The sequence below is a fragment of the Phalacrocorax aristotelis genome, chromosome 16 (assembly GCF_949628215.1).
Source record: "Phalacrocorax aristotelis chromosome 16, bGulAri2.1, whole genome shotgun sequence".
NCBI lineage: Eukaryota > Metazoa > Chordata > Aves > Suliformes > Phalacrocoracidae > Phalacrocorax > Phalacrocorax aristotelis.
In genome coordinates this window covers 3,244,806-3,260,056 of record NC_134291.1, presented here as the reverse complement: position 1 = coordinate 3,260,056, position 15,251 = coordinate 3,244,806, and the positions used below count along the sequence as shown (strand labels likewise).

The following is a 15,251-nucleotide window of genomic DNA, read 5'->3' as shown; positions in this document are numbered from 1 at the left end:
CTTCTTCAGCTTATAAACTCCAAACAATCCACATCAACTCTAATAAGATTTTTTTATTATTCATACACAGTTGAGCCATATGTTGAGCTAAATTAGTGTCAAACAGTGCTGTGTCTGCAGTAACAGCAGGTCTGGCAAGATAAATCCAGGAGAGGACTCAGTCCATTCATTGCCTTGAGAAATAGCTGAATATACCAATAATAGCTCTTAGAAAAACTCACAGTGGAGATGTCTTTTATAGTTAGAAACCACAGGGATCTTGACGTGGCAGACTCAGCTGGACACCAGAATCCTCGGATGCTGGCTGGTTGTTGGACTAAAGGATTATTTCAGATAAATGCATTAAGCCCAAGTTCAGGAGCAGCTGTTTTTCCCTCCCCAGTAAAAGAGTCTATAGGCAGGCCTTTAATTTTCCTTAACCAGGCCCTCTTGCGTGCTCTTTGCTGATCCTCCATGAGCTTTGTCTGGTGTGCCTGATACTGAGCTACAGTAGCCGCCTCATAAACCTCCTTCTGTTCTCCTGTCAGAAGCCTAAACCCGCTGTTGCTCCGGGAAGGGTCTGCAGCATACGGACAAAAAGGCTCTTTTCTCCTGGAAACCGCTTCATTTTTCATTTGTGCAGTCATCACACGCGTTGATTTGATCAGTTCAGAAGAAGCTGTAAAGGGATCGATAAGCTGAACCCCATCTTCAGGGAGAAGAATGACTTTATCATGACCACTGTGAGCTTTCTTTTCTCGCAGCAAACCACAGCAAGTCTTGGGACGTACAACAGAGGGAGCAGGAATGGAGGAATTCACAGTGGGTCCATGCAAAGAGTTTTTCAGCTTGAGCTGCAGCATTTTGGTTTCAAAGGGTATAGAAATCCTTTTCATAGTCAGAGAGTCATAGTGTGATCTTATATGTTGGAGCTGGACTGTCTGATCCTTTCTGCGTTGCAGAAAGGGGGGTTTGTGCGTTGGTACCTTTCCAGGGCGGTGCTGCCGATGTTCACATGGATGTTCCCATGCTTCCCTGACCCTCGCAGTGTGCTTAATACTGGAGCTGACTGGGACTGCCTTGCAGGTGTTCTGCAGTGTGCTGACCGTTAGGAGGAACTTGTATGGGGACATTGGACAGCTTGGATCTCTTCTCTTTTCATGCTGCAAAGTGGCTTCTGCCCCATCAGGATGTTCAGGCGCACAAAGAGAAGGGCCGCGTTCAGATTTGCCATCTGTTTCCAAAAAATAAAACACAGTTGAAGTCAAGGATAGTTTTTGCGATCGTTGTTGGCAGGGTGGTACTCTGAGGAGGACCAAGGACGGCTGCTGGATCGACAGCCATACGGACAGCCCACGTTTGTCTACAGAACAGGCAGCGTAGGAAGCCACAAGCCAATGGCGGCCATTTCAGTTTGCTCATTCTTGGCCTCACCAGCGACACTGCCAACCGAGACAGGATTCCCTCTGCTGTTAACCGAGAAACCTTCCTTGCCGTAGCCTGTACGGGTCAAACTAAAGCGAGATTCTGTAACACCCATTGTATTTGTGTGTGGATGGTTTGGTATCCACCTTGCTTGAAAGTATGGTTTCTAAAAGGAGTGAGGTACCCCACCACCTCTTCCCATGCACCCCGTTCTTGTCCTACAGCTTGTGCTTTGGGAAAAGGCTTCAAGATAAGTCAGTTCCTGGTAGAAATCTTTGAAGTGGCCCACGCCTGAGAAGCACTTGGAACCATTTCTACTCAGAGCTGCTTTTGAATTGGAAATCATAAGACGTGCTTCATAGCCTGGCTTTGCTGCCTCGAGGGATGTCAGCAGCGACCCGTGCTGTATGACAGACACATCAGGATGGGCTGTGCGATTACGCCCATGACTAAGAGCTAGGTGGGGATTATGACACAGACTGTGTAAGACACTCAGTCCCATGGTCTTGCCATAGTGACTCATCTGTCGCTTTGCTTTGCAACATCATGCTGTTCGCGTGTCGTTGCTTTGCAATACAGTTCTGTTTTTCCAGACGGGTTAACTGAAACTTCAGCCCTCTGGAAATGTATTTCAGAGAACATTAAGTTACAGTGCAGAAAGGCAGAATGCAGCAAAACAAAGTAATGAAAATTACTGCTTGTTCCTCATTCTCAGAACCCAGAACTGCTTCACCTGCACATATGTGTGACCCTGCATCTTAGTTACAAACAGCAGGATTTTGGGGTTAGAGGCTTTCAATTGGTACAGGTCTTCTGAAGTAAGGTTTCAGAGTATGTCTTAAAGTTTAAGATCCCAACACATTCTGAAAAAAAAAAACTGCGAAAAATTAACTTGAGACAAATGCCGTACGGCCACAGACTATGTCTGTGATCTCAGTACCGTCTCATTTTCACATTTCAGGTCGCCACGGCGCTGCTGGCTGAGACAATTTACATGTAATTTTTTTCAAACAGTTTTCTGAGTTACTGCTATTTGTTAAATAGCAACTACTTGAACAAATTTTGTGCGCGGTTCTCCTACACCTATTAAAGAAATCAAAAACCAGAATAAGGATACTGTAAAAAACCCCTAGATACCAGAGAACTAGGCTTTATAGCTAGAGCTGATCACTTGTCCTGTTTATTTGGTTGATCTAAAGCAGCTTCTCCAGCCATCACAGGCTCTGCAAGTGACCTCTTTTACCACTTTCATCCAGAATGGGCCCGGCTTGTAGAGATCCTTACCTTTGGTTTCATCCACTCAGTTATCTCAGGTGCATTTGTTTGAAGATTTACTGTCCTACCTAGCTGTGAAGAGTCCTTACCGGTGTCTGCTGGGATTCTTGCAGAACGCGCTCTTGCTGACTTTCCCGAGGCAGAGGCATGGGGTTGTTTGATGCCAGGAATGAAAAGCTTTTTCTGCTGCTCTGCCTGAATACGAAAAGCCTTTTCCATCTCGAGAACAGGCTGCTGTTCCTGGCAAGCTGCTGATTTCATCGTTTCATAGCAGAGAGCTAGAAAACAGAAGAAAAAGTCACCTCTAAACTTCACTGGTGTTAAACTTTTTTTTTTATTAAGTAAAATCTTCATAACTGGTGGGATTTCAAGTCTTTGGTTACTGTTTTGCCTCTTATCACAGCTTCTAAAGGGCTAGGTATTAGAAATAATCTAAAGGAACTTGATTAGCAGAAGACGTCACAGAATTCAAAGATGACAGCAAATATTGATTTTTTTTAATTTAAGTACGTACACACAACCCATACTTTTTGCCATAAAATTAAAATATATTGCACTCCCTATTTGTCTCCTGCTTCTACAAACTGTAGATCTTTCACCAAGCAGAGCTGCATCAAGGAGGTTAATGTCTGATGGCCTTAAAAGCATGAAAACTTTCTTAGCCCATGCGCTCATCTGCAATACACAGTTTGGTTGTAGAGCTGGAAGATTTGTGATACATGGATATTGAGGTGCTGGAGCGTGTCCAGAGAAGGGCAGCGGGGCTGGGGCAGGGTCTGGAGCACAAGTGTGCTGGGGGGCGGCTGAGGGAGCTGGGGGGGTTTAGCCTGGAGAAGAGGGGGCTGAGGGGAGCCCTTCTCGCTCTCTGCAGCTGCCTGAGGGGGGCTGGAGTGAGGGGGGGGTCGGTCTCTGCTCCCAAGGCACCAGTGACAGGGCGAGAGGGAACGGCCTCAGGCTGCGTCAGGGGAGGTTTAGGTTGGACATTAGGGAAAATGTCTTCCCTGCCAGAGCGGTCAGGCCCTGGCACAGGCTGCCCAGAGAGGTGGGGGAGTCACCGTCCCTGGGGGGGTTCAAAAACCATGTAGACGTGTCACTTCAGGGCATGGTTTAGGAGGCCTGGGGGTGTTGGGTTGGTGGTTGCACTTGATGATCCGAGAGGCCTTTTACAACCTTAATAAAAAATAAAAAGAAGCCCACCCCAAGCTGCTGACTTAGAAAAAAAATAACATCACAATGTTACAATTTAAAAGGTGCCTGCTTATGTGCAATTGCATTTCCCAGTGATGGCAGATCCTGAATGCAGGTGTCCTATGACTTTCTAGAGTATTTTCTAATAAATAATTCAAGCACTGAATCAGTGGCATGTTTCCGTGCACACCAGCTGTAAGAATGTGAATAATACCACTGATTTCTCTATTACTCAGTTAGAAAGTGGCAGTGCCTGTCTTGACAAATGTGTTGAATTTATAACAAACCTTTCTAAACAGGTACAAAGGTTTTACAAAAGCCTGGAAATGAGAAAGCTATTGAAATGCAACAGCACATCTACCAGAGTGCACTTTAAAAAAAAGCAGAGAGTCTGTATAGCGATTCAGATGAAGGCAGTAGGTACTTGAAACTATTTCTAACTCATTTCAGAAAACGATGCTGCCATATTGCAGGGGCCGTGTGTACCTTGGGATGCTCCCCAGCCTTTCAGTGACTGGATCCAACGGGACAGCATGAGCTGGTCAGCACCTCGTGTCTCCAGAGCAGGTCGATGCATCTGGCTGAGGTCGCGGCGTTCCGACGGCTGAAGGTGGAGCAATGTTCTGCTTGCCGTCTCCTTGCGCTGTTTCTCCTTCCCCGCCATCTCTCGGTCAGCGTCTAAGGTATAGTCCCACCTGACATCCTCAAACTGGAGCATCAACAGACTAGTTGGTGAGTTGATCACCATCCTGGAGAAGGGAAGGGAAAGCTGGTGAAAGCACAGATACCATGAACACCCCGGTTAGTACCTAAGGGGCCCATTTGCCTCTGTGCAATACAAAACCCGAGGCGTTTAAACAGATCCAAGATAACCATCACTTGTTTAAGGAAGCCGGAGCACTTAGTCCCATCAACCAGATGCTGTACATTTTAACTCATGCTCCGTATGTGTGGGGCTCTTTTCATTCAGCTCTGTGGCAAAATCAGTTTTAAAATAATTAGGCTGAATATTGCCAATGGTGGGCTGAGCTAGATCAGTGCAATGCCAAAAGAAGCTGGAGATACCATGTTGTTAGGGACGTGTGAACCTGAATTGGAGGGGTGTACTGGGTCTGGTTGGGATGGAGTTAGTTTTCTTCACAGCAGCCCTTATATTGCTGTATTTTAGAGTTGTGACCAAAACAGAATTGATAAGACACCACTCTTCTAGCTACTGCCTATGGAGAAGCTGGGAACTACCTTTTGTTTAGAGAGGCAGAAGTGAAGGAACCAGGAAGGATTTTCTATGATTGGCTTTTGTAAGAAGACAGGTCAGGGAACAGGTAAAGGCTTTGTCAGACCTTGATTCTCCAACCTCTTAAGAAGTTCAGGTCCTGAATGCAGATTTACAGTTGGGTCTGTATCTTAAGTTGTACAGAAACAGGAAATTTTAGATTGCTGAATGAACTAAGCGAATCTATTTTCAGCCATTGTTAACAAAAACAAGTTATTGAAGCAGTCAATAAGCACTAGAGACCTTTAAAACTTACTTGTGAGAAGGGCACTAGAAGGAAAAATACACAATTATTTAAATTACAATGTAAGCTACCTAATTTGTTTTAGCGGCTAATTGCAGCTGTTGTCACTGACCTGTTTTCTGCTATGTAAAAAGATGACACAGGGTCCCCTCTGCTGTTGGCCATCAACACTTTTAGGCAGCTTCCAGTCAGGTAGTTAAATATACGAATCTTTCCATCGGCGCAGCCGCTGATGACTCGCAGATAGAGGAACTCCAAAGACAGAACTTCCCTGAAAACATGACATGCCAGTGTTGGTACATTCATCAGGCTTTCACAGGGAGACTTGATCAGCCACCTCACTGTCTTGGAGGAGATGCAAAGGTCTGCCTCCAACAACAGGCAAAACAAAGCAGCTCACTGAGATACAGAAAGGGCCTTCATAATCACTCCGTGTCCAAACAAACCAACCCAGTTCACCCTCAGAGCAGCCAGTGTGGTTATGGCCGTCTGCTGCATTTTAAATTTCATTGTTATTGTCTAGGAAAAAAAAGGAAAACCATATGATGCTACAGTTTGCACAGTTCTAATAAGCAATTAAAGTATTAGAAAATAAGGTCGTACATAAATACTTATATGGCTGTAACTCAGCCACATCTGACACAGACAGTATCTTTTCTTGACCAGGTGGCATGAAACCCTCTTGCGTATGGGTTGGGATCCTTGAAATATTGGACTATGCACTGTCAGTCTGAAGTCATCTTGGTTGGGGAGCACGTGGCTGCCTATTTGCATTTTAGGTTGTTGCAGGCCTTAACTGGTTGTGGCCATGTAGTGCCTGACATAGTTTTAAAGATTAAGACTGTTGAAAGTGGGGATATTTCAGATCCTAAGACATAATTAAGGCATTTTGTGTTTCTGTAAGGGAGACATTGTCTTTACAGGTTTAGTGGACTGTTGAATACAACTCGAAACACATCCGATTCCTACTTTGGGTGGCGGAAAGCTATTAGACATCTCTTGAGGTTTCCCAGCATGCTCCATCCCAGGGCGTATCCATCAGTGCTTCCTGTGATGAGGTGCCACTGATCAAAGGACAAGCACTTAACGGGGCCTTGGTGCCCCTCTAATGTCTGCAAGGTAAGAGAGGTGCGACGCTGTCAGCAATCTGGATGTAAATATGCCAAGATATCTTATGGCATTCACCATACCATCCTCATATACTATGTTGTAGTTTTATCAAGTATTATTATAATATACCAATGCACCCTATAGATCACTGTGTTAGTTTTATAGTCACTTACAAGAAATATTCTGGGCTTGTTGCTGATGATAAGCTACTGGCATGGAATTAACATCCATTTTCCACCTTAATTACATGCGCTAAATAGACGTTACCACACTGAGACCTTTGACATCTGTGGAACGTTCAGCCAGGAGAGAAGAGAGCAGACCACCCCGACTGTAGCGGAAGGGGCAATCGCAAACGTTGCCCAGCCAGAGCTGGGCTATCTTGCGTCTGAGATGCATCTCAATTTGCAGCTCTCTTCCCCACAGGTAGAAAGAGCTTCACTCCTCTCAGATGTGGACTAATACTAATTCTGGACACCTGCCAAGGTAATTAGCAGACTCTGGCCTCAATCTTTAAATTGCAGAGCAGCTATCCAGCTGCTTCAGCTTTATAAACTGTTAGTGGTTCTGAGAGCGAGTTCCATATTTTAGGCTAATAGATGATACCTCCAACCCGAGAGGTGTTAGTCGGGCCCTTCCACCCTCTTCCCAGGGTCTGAATGTTTCTACAGGAGCAGAAATGAATGTATCTACAGGGAACAAGTGATGATGGGGATTAGGCAAGGCAAGTCAAACCCTGGGTCAAAATTGACAGTCGTTTGCAAATCAGTTTTTTTATTATTTGCTTACAAATAATTTTGCAATTTCTTGTATTAGTTTAGACTTATTTCAGGTTTGGGTTTTGGGCTTTTTTTTTTTTTTAGAAAGTCTTTAGCAAAAGCAAAAAGCTATGATGAACTAGCACAGAAGACTTTGGACCATTTAACACAAAATTATCCACTTAAGAAGAAACTTACTTTGATCAGGGTGCCTGTAGCAGCACACCAGACTTTCACCAGCCCTCGGTCACACCCACTGACAACACGGCTGCCATCCATTTTTACTACCCAAACAGCACTGTTGTGTTTCAGGGTCTTGAGACATTTTCCGCTCACCAGGTTCCACACTGTTAAGGAGAAACATTAAAAATACATGTGCTGCAATGATAAATTTTGCTGAGTACAACATAAATCAAAGAATACTGTTGGAATTACAGTTGCACCTTGTACCTGCAGCTCTGCGTGGAGCCAAGTGTTGACTTAAAAAGTACAATTGCATGGCAAAATTTTAAATGCAAAGTCCAGACAATAGCCCATCTTTTTCATCCTTAGTCTGTAAGCTAATAAGGAAACCTCTGGCAAAGCTGGAAGTTGATACCACTTTCCCAAGAGTTGGTCAGGCCCTGTAGTGACAAAGCCATTAAAATGGAACAAAAACAGAAATAATGAGAATTTATTCAATGGCACAGAGGCCTTGCGTGTGCATGTGTCCACAGCTGAGGCTGTTCTGGAAGCAAAAAATGTGAGACGCTAAAATTCACCCTCTGATTTCTAGACTTACTTTCATGCTCACACTCTGCATGTGTCACGTTCATCACAGCTCCCAAGTACTCTGTCCATTGCTCCCTACTGTTTGCCTTTGCTGGGAAAGCTGCTCGTCTTGGCTCTCACCTTTCACCATCCCATCTCTGGCTCCCGACACAAACTGCTCTTCATGTAAATCCAGGCAGGTGATTGTCCCACGGTGACCGTTAAAGATTTTCATACAAGCACCGCTGTATATATTCCAGCATCTACAAAGGATGGACAGAAAAGGGAATAGAGTGATTAACTTGATGGCTTATTCACCTGATTCATCATTTCCTACTTAACAGGCCCAGCTCTTCTCCTATACACACTAGGTTAAAATCGGGGGTCATTCCACGAAGGCATCAGAGGATTTGGAACTATCCAGTCAGGCTTAGTATTAAAGTTTTACCCATACACTTTGTTCTTCTACCGCCGAACTGCCTGGAAACATGTGGCTGGATTTAACCTTTGGCATAGGTACCTTCAATTAACCTTAAAATGTCGAACTTTACAGATAAGGTTGTTTCTTTACTGAGCGGTGCCAAGATGACGATTTCTGTTGACTTTATCTAGAGAACTCAAGCCTGCCCTTAAACAAACAGCCCTTTTGGAGTGGGAAGAGCAGGGAGGACAGAGCCTGAGTCGGTATAAACTCCTTTTTTTTGTTAAAAGCTGCCCTTGATAATGGCTCTATTGCCATACCAGAGCCAGACAACCTGCTGTTTAGCTTTCCACCCCTCATCATGATACTTTTGAGATTTAGTGATAAATAAGATGCAAGAGCTGACCATCTGCACGCCTTGTTTCAGGGTGCCGTACCTGGAAGGGAGCAGCTCTGCAGCAGGTACCAGAGTGTTGAGCCTGCTTAGCACAACAGGCCTTCTAAAATGTCACGGAGAAACCCAGCCTCCCTGAACCTTAGCAAGGCCAGAATCTCACTGCAAGTGCCTACGGGAAACATATCTGGTGTTTTAAGGTGCTGTAGGAAAACCCGTGTATCACTTATCTTCCTATTTTATCATTCTGTACTGGGTGAAACTGAGAAACAGCAGGTGACCTATGTGAGTAGGGAATGTGTTTCCTTACCTACTTTCCTTCATTACTCTAATGAAAATTATAGGAAGGAGGATTCCTAAAGATTGGGGTGGAAGGATTAAAGTTTCATTATTCCTGGATGTGCCCAGGAGCTGGTATCCCAGGGCCCAGTCCCTGTGCTGCTCACCTGATGCTCAGATCAAAGCTTGCACTGAGAACGAACCCTTTCTTCTCATTGAGGAACAGTGCTTTGATGCTCCCAGCATGGCCAGAAAGCAGAGGCGCCACTTCTTTCATTCCCGACACACCAAGAAGCCTCACTTTTCGGTCTGCAGAGCCAATGGCTACCAAGTTTCCACCACTGTAATGGATTATTCTGCTTCGGTCTAATCTGGATAAGGAACAGTGACTGACATGAGCTTTAGCCCACTGACAAGGTACAACAGGTCGTGAGACTGCGACAGGCATTTCTCTGACACTTAATGGTCCTCACTGAGCAATCTGATGGGCAACACGCCTAAGCAGCGGAATCCTTTGCAGGCCACCACAACCAAGGTCCCTAGCTCTGCACAGCACATTTGTGTCTGGAGGGTAAGCTTAAGGAGGGGAGAGGGCTCCTCCCGGCTCCATATCCCTTGCGATACCCTGTGGATCACCAACCCTTACGTCTTTAACAATAGCCTACCTTCGTATCTTTATAAATAACTGAATTTGACACTAAGGATTTCTTAACACTGATGCTGAGAGACCTTTCTGCAGCCATACGTTCCCATGGAAGGATTGCAAGGAACAGGACAGGTTTTTGGAAGCCCCTGTTTGGCCCTAGAGCCGGGCAGTCTACTCACTGGTCTGTGAGGACACGAATATTGTAGGAGCCACAGAAGACATTTCTCTCTTCCAACTGAATCATGTCAGTTTGAAGATCATGATAGGCTGCCTGTAGGTTGTCTTCCTCCTCCCGATGGAAAGAGAAAGAGGGAAATATAAGTCAGGGAGGGGGGAAAGAGAAAGAGGGAAATACAAGTCAGGGAGGGGGGAATGCAGCATTATTCCATAGCATTAAATGTATCAGCTTGGTCCCTACTATAGCGATGAGATCAACAGAGACAGAAGGTGATGGTAAGGAACACCCAGAGTGCAGGAACTTCCCAGTTAGGGCAGAAATGAGGGTTGTTCCCATGCCATGGTCTGTGGCAAAAATGGAAGACCTGACAGCTGCACCCTTTATTCTTTGGAAAAAGGGCCATGTCCTCGTGATGCTGCCCAGCCTTGCCAGCACCTCTGGCCTCACGGCTGTTGATGCGACTGGGGGGACACAGTAGGCCCAGGCAGAAGCCCAGGGATGCAGGCTCCCTGCCACGCAAGAAGGGGCTGAGCAAGCATTGGTCCTAATGGATTGCTCACGAGGGTGCAAGCAAGAAGCAGGAGTGGGAGAAGAGCAAAGCAACCCTGAATTCAGTCCTGTCTTCCAAGACCACCGTGCCCTCCTTCCTCCCGAAATGCTGAAATGCAGGATCCATGGAAGGCAAACAGTTTCCAACATACCTTTGTTTTACCCCCCAGGTTGTGGTCTTTCACTTCAATGACATCTCCCTCTTCATTTAACTGCGGAATTGTCACATTGACTGTTTTAGCATAGTTTGAAACCGCTCCTCTAGGGCACAACCTCTGGAATAAACCAGCAGAGGCAACACAGTCACTGCAGAGTGCACGCGCACGAAGGATGCTGCTCGCATGTTGGTGCTTCAGCAGCTCCATGGGGTGCTGAAGTTACGTGCGAAGCTGAGCTGCGCACACTGGCTTTCTGTTGTTGTTTAAGAGACCTGGCTTGCATTTGCCACTTTGTTGGTATAAGACTTAACTTCTTGTGAGAAATAATTGCTTTTTTTTCCTCCAAACTCTAGTCTTAAGCTTTTAATAAGCTGCAAAACTTTTCCATTTCAACGGGAAAAAAATTTCAAAGCGCATCTCATCTTTGGTGAGCGCTCAGGTGACCCACTGAGATAAGAGGCTTTCAAACATCTTTATCAATATCTAAGATTCATTTTTCCTGTGTGAAACCTTCCATTAAGCCTTCTTTGAATGTTCAGCACAGAGCTGGGATTTCCATGCTCTCTTCACAAATCAAAGCATGCCAAGACTCCTAACTATCTCTTTGGGGTTTTACCTTTATACTTAGCTTGTCTATATCTGTGCCTATGGCAGGTCTGTACTAACCAGGACAAGCCTTTCCTAGACGTTCTGCTTTACTGTGTCCCAACTGCCAGCTCTGACTTCTCACAAAGCAACCCAGCATTCCCATCCCCCTGTGTGGAGCAAATAAAGCTCGTTGTTCCAGCTGCCTCAGGGAACCACTGTAGCTCTGCCCAATTTCCTCTGGCTCCTGGAAGTCCAGTATTTGCATTTGTGACCAAATGCTTTTTTCATAGAATCATTAAGGTTGGAAAAGACCTCTGGGATCATCAACTCCAACCGCCAACCCAACACCCCCAGGCCTCCTAAACCATGCCCTGAAGTGACACGTCTACAGGGTTTTTGGACACCCCCCAGGGACGGTGACTCCCCCACCTCTCTGGGCAGCCTGTGCCAATGCCTGACCACTCTGTCAGTGAAGGCATTTTCCCTAATACCCAACCTAAACCTCCCCTGACGCAGCTTGAGGCCGTTCCCTCTCGCCCTGTCACTGGTGACCTGGGAGCAGAGACCAACCCCCCCCTCACTCCAGCCCCTCTCAGGCAGCTGCAGAGAGCGAGAAGGGCTCCCCTCAGCCCCCTCTTCTCCAGGCTAAACCCCCCCAGCTCCCTCAGCCACCCCCCAGCACACTTGTGCTCCAGACCCTGCCCCAGCTTCTTGATTATAAGAATGTTTTGATCCATTTTTAGAGTTGCAGGCTCTGTAAAGGTCAGTAAAGACTACTTTGTTGTGCTCACTTGTGCCCGTATAAACATCTAACCTGGCTTAGCTCTGCGGATGGAGGAAGAAAGAACGGAGCGAAGCTGGGAGGTGGCCTCCAGTAAAGGCACCTCCGCCTAATGGCTTGGGTGGTAGCAGAAAAACACTCTCTTTTTAAAGTGCATAATGGTGACAGAAGCCCGGACATCATACCTGCAAATACAGGATCTTCTCCTGTACTACGCTTTGACACAGACGTTCCCTCTTGACTTCTTTGGCCAGAAAAGCCCAGCATGTACTCACGGCAGCACATGCGTTGAGGGATTTCTGATTCAAAAGCCCTGGGGAATTAAAGGGACAGATTGGCAAACCCCTAGACCCACTAGAGACCATTCCCTGCCCTTACGGGAAGCCGCTTCGGGAGATCAGGGCAGCTTTACCCAGGATGTACATGGACAGGTGAGGTGGCAGGCAGCGAATGAAGTCCTTGGATTGGTTGACATTAGAGGGTGACTGGAGCGGTGCAGGAACCGCAGTGACATCCTGATCGGCTGAGGACATGGCAGGCGAGTTGTCCTCTGCAGCGGGACCCTCCTGGAGGAGGCACTCGGTGTCCTGGGGCCAGGAGCACATTGCTGCTGGACGACCACCTAGAAGACAGGGGAATCCACGGTCCTGTACGTGCTTGAGCTTCAGTGGCTATTAGCGGTACTGTTGTTAGCAACGCACTGCAGGAGTTGGGTGGTCTTAGGCTGACTCCCCTGCTAATCCCTTTGCTACTGCACCATTCAAAGGAGAATGCTGAAGACCCTCAGGGCCTTGCAGGACAGTTCACACCAGCGGGGTCTGAGGGCAAGACGATGACAACTCTTCCCGCTCACCACTGCCCCGAAGGGTGGCGAGGGCTTTTCACAGCTGGGAAGTTCAGGTGATCCGAGGGGCCACGGGCGACCCTGGGTGAGCTTGGTGGGGACGCCGTGTGACAGTTTTCTCTTTACAAACACAAGATACTTGACCTCCTCCAGCTCTGTGTACAGCAATCACCAGCATGGGCGGGTGGCTGGCCCAGACCCTGAGGGGGAATACATAAACCACCCCATGCCAAGGATATAGCACCTCTTTCCTGAAAAGAACGGAAAACCTTCTCTTCCTTTAGCCATTAGATTTTCTTCAGTAAAAATATGACTTGGGTTATGAGGTTACAGAAGGAAAGAAAAGGGGACAAATTTCTCTGTTGTCCCCGAGATCACGGAAGGGTAAACACAGCTAATGCCCTTCTCGCGTTAGTGGGTTCTGCTGGTGTCCGCGTACGCCTCTAGCATCTTTGCCAAACTTCAGCCGCCCCCACGGTGTAAGGCTTTCCTTCCTTTTAGGTGCGCCACCAGCCACAGTGCTACGCTTTGGCGTTCAGGTTGTGCTGGTGGAAGACCTTACAGTGGCAGAACGACATCTCGATCGGCAGAAGGGAAGACGCTGTCTTTCCTCCCTTTGCTAAGAGCATACTGTCTGCACCCCGGCAACCCTGGGAAGCGACTCGGAGCGAAGACAAGCGTCTGTTGAAGGGCATCGCCTCCTTTCGCACGGCACTCTGAACTTTCCAGCTAACTATTGCCATGGTCTGCCATGCTTTTATCTCAGAACGACCGAGAAGAGAACTGCTCCTAGGCAGTGCCAGCTGTTAGCGCCCTGCTATGAAACACCATAGACATTTTTCCCCCCAGGATTAAATACTCGGGTAGTGGTACCCATCATACTAAGCTGGCCAGTTCTTACAGGTGAGGTTTTACTTTTAAGAGCTGCAGAAGTGCTCGCAGACCGTAGTGGAAGTCGAGTCCGGGCACTGGGCTGAGGACAGCTGTCTCCCCTGAAGCTGCTTGGGAATTCAGCAGATGATCCATCCACATCTTCCTCTGGAAGAATTTAGCAAAGGGTCAAACCTTATAGTGGGCATCTCAGGGCTGAATTAGGGGATTGCAGAGTTAGAATAGTATATTAAGTATCTAATAAATAAATTATGCTATGTTATATATTCTATCCCTTCTAGCTAGCAGAATTAATCCCTTCAGCACTTTCTTTAGTATCGTTTTCATTACTTAAAATATTCAACTCACAACCACCCCTCCTGAGATGCATTGCCCAGAAGAATTCACGAGGAAGTTTTTTTCATTACGCTGTTGTCAGCTATACTCCATTAGAAGCTCTGTTCCTCTTCCCTTTAACGATCACCTCTCTTGCGGGGTTCCTGCAGGCTGGTGCACACACACGGGCTGGCACCGAGGCAGAGCTGGCCCTGGGAGGCTGATGCTGGGTCTGGACAAAGCTGCCGGGTCCGAGTCCTATCTGGCCCCGTCTCTGGCTGCCAGAACACCCCATTCCCTCACGGCCTGTGCTCGCCTCAGCTTTGCCCACTCATTTCCTACAGCTGGAAGGATCAGAGGCCTAAACGATACCAGATTTGCAGTATTAACCAGAAGGTTAATAGCGCAAAGTGAATAAAGCTACAGTTAACGGTTATGCTGGCTGGGTGGTTTCTTTCAGCAGTTACCCTTTGCACCGCCTGCACGGGGAATTTTGCCACGTGCAGTAAAATACCTGCCGGGGAGGGGAACAGCCAGAGCGGGAACAGCCAGAGCAGGAGCATCAGGAGCTGCTGCAGGTGGCCGAAAGGAACCTGGGTAATGTTACCTCGACCTTAGCATCACCCCTGCACTGCAGCGCTTATACCCAAGGCAGCTCTGGCAGCCTGGGCTTTCCCCTGCCTGCGGGCTGGCCAGAGCATGGCCAGCAAAGCTCAGAGGCAGATGTTGGTCTCCGGGGCAGCCGGCAGGTGACTCCACATTCCCCAGGGACATGAGATACGCTCACAAACAGCTGATAATATCAGCCCTACCGCTCTGCAAACAAAAGCACATTCCCCAGGCCAGCAAGAACACCGGCAAGGGCTGTGTGCGGTTCCTCTCCACCACCGGCCCTGCACGAAGGGTGCTGTCAAAGGCCACGCGCCCTGCTCGGGGCTGACACCCGCCTGCCTGGCGCACAGTGACCTCCAGTGCGTGGTAACCCCGGCCACCTTGCAGGTCTCAGCTGGGGGAAACCGGGAGGATTTTTGGAGCTCAAGGGAGCCTGAGCATCCGCCTTCCCCATGCCGACATCCTCAAAAGGCACCGAAGGGAAATCCACCGCGGCTTCGGCGCCCCGGCCATCAAACCCCGCAGGCCTGACTGCCCTACACGGGGAGTTTTTGGTCCCCTGTTTCCCGCCTGATAAAGAGCAGATGAAGCAT

The 15,251-nt window shown here is 47.5% G+C and overlaps 1 protein-coding gene across 1 annotated transcript; it reads right to left on the bottom strand.

Moving 5' to 3' along the window:
- Positions 1-80: 80 nt before the first annotated feature.
- FBXW10B (F-box and WD repeat domain containing 10B) lies at positions 81-13,418 on the bottom strand. Its single transcript, XM_075111678.1, has 13 exons — positions 13,403-13,418; positions 12,409-12,618; positions 12,182-12,309; positions 10,622-10,744; positions 9,922-10,031; positions 9,264-9,467; positions 8,144-8,265; positions 7,451-7,599; positions 6,354-6,496; positions 5,497-5,655; positions 4,417-4,616; positions 2,769-2,957; positions 81-1,213 (listed from the first exon to the last, which is right to left on the bottom strand). The coding sequence occupies exons 1-13, from the start codon at positions 13,416-13,418 to the stop codon at positions 330-332; spliced, it is 2,637 nt and encodes an 878-aa protein (XP_074967779.1). The 3' UTR covers positions 81-329.
- Between the last annotated feature and the right edge of the window lie 1,833 nt (positions 13,419-15,251).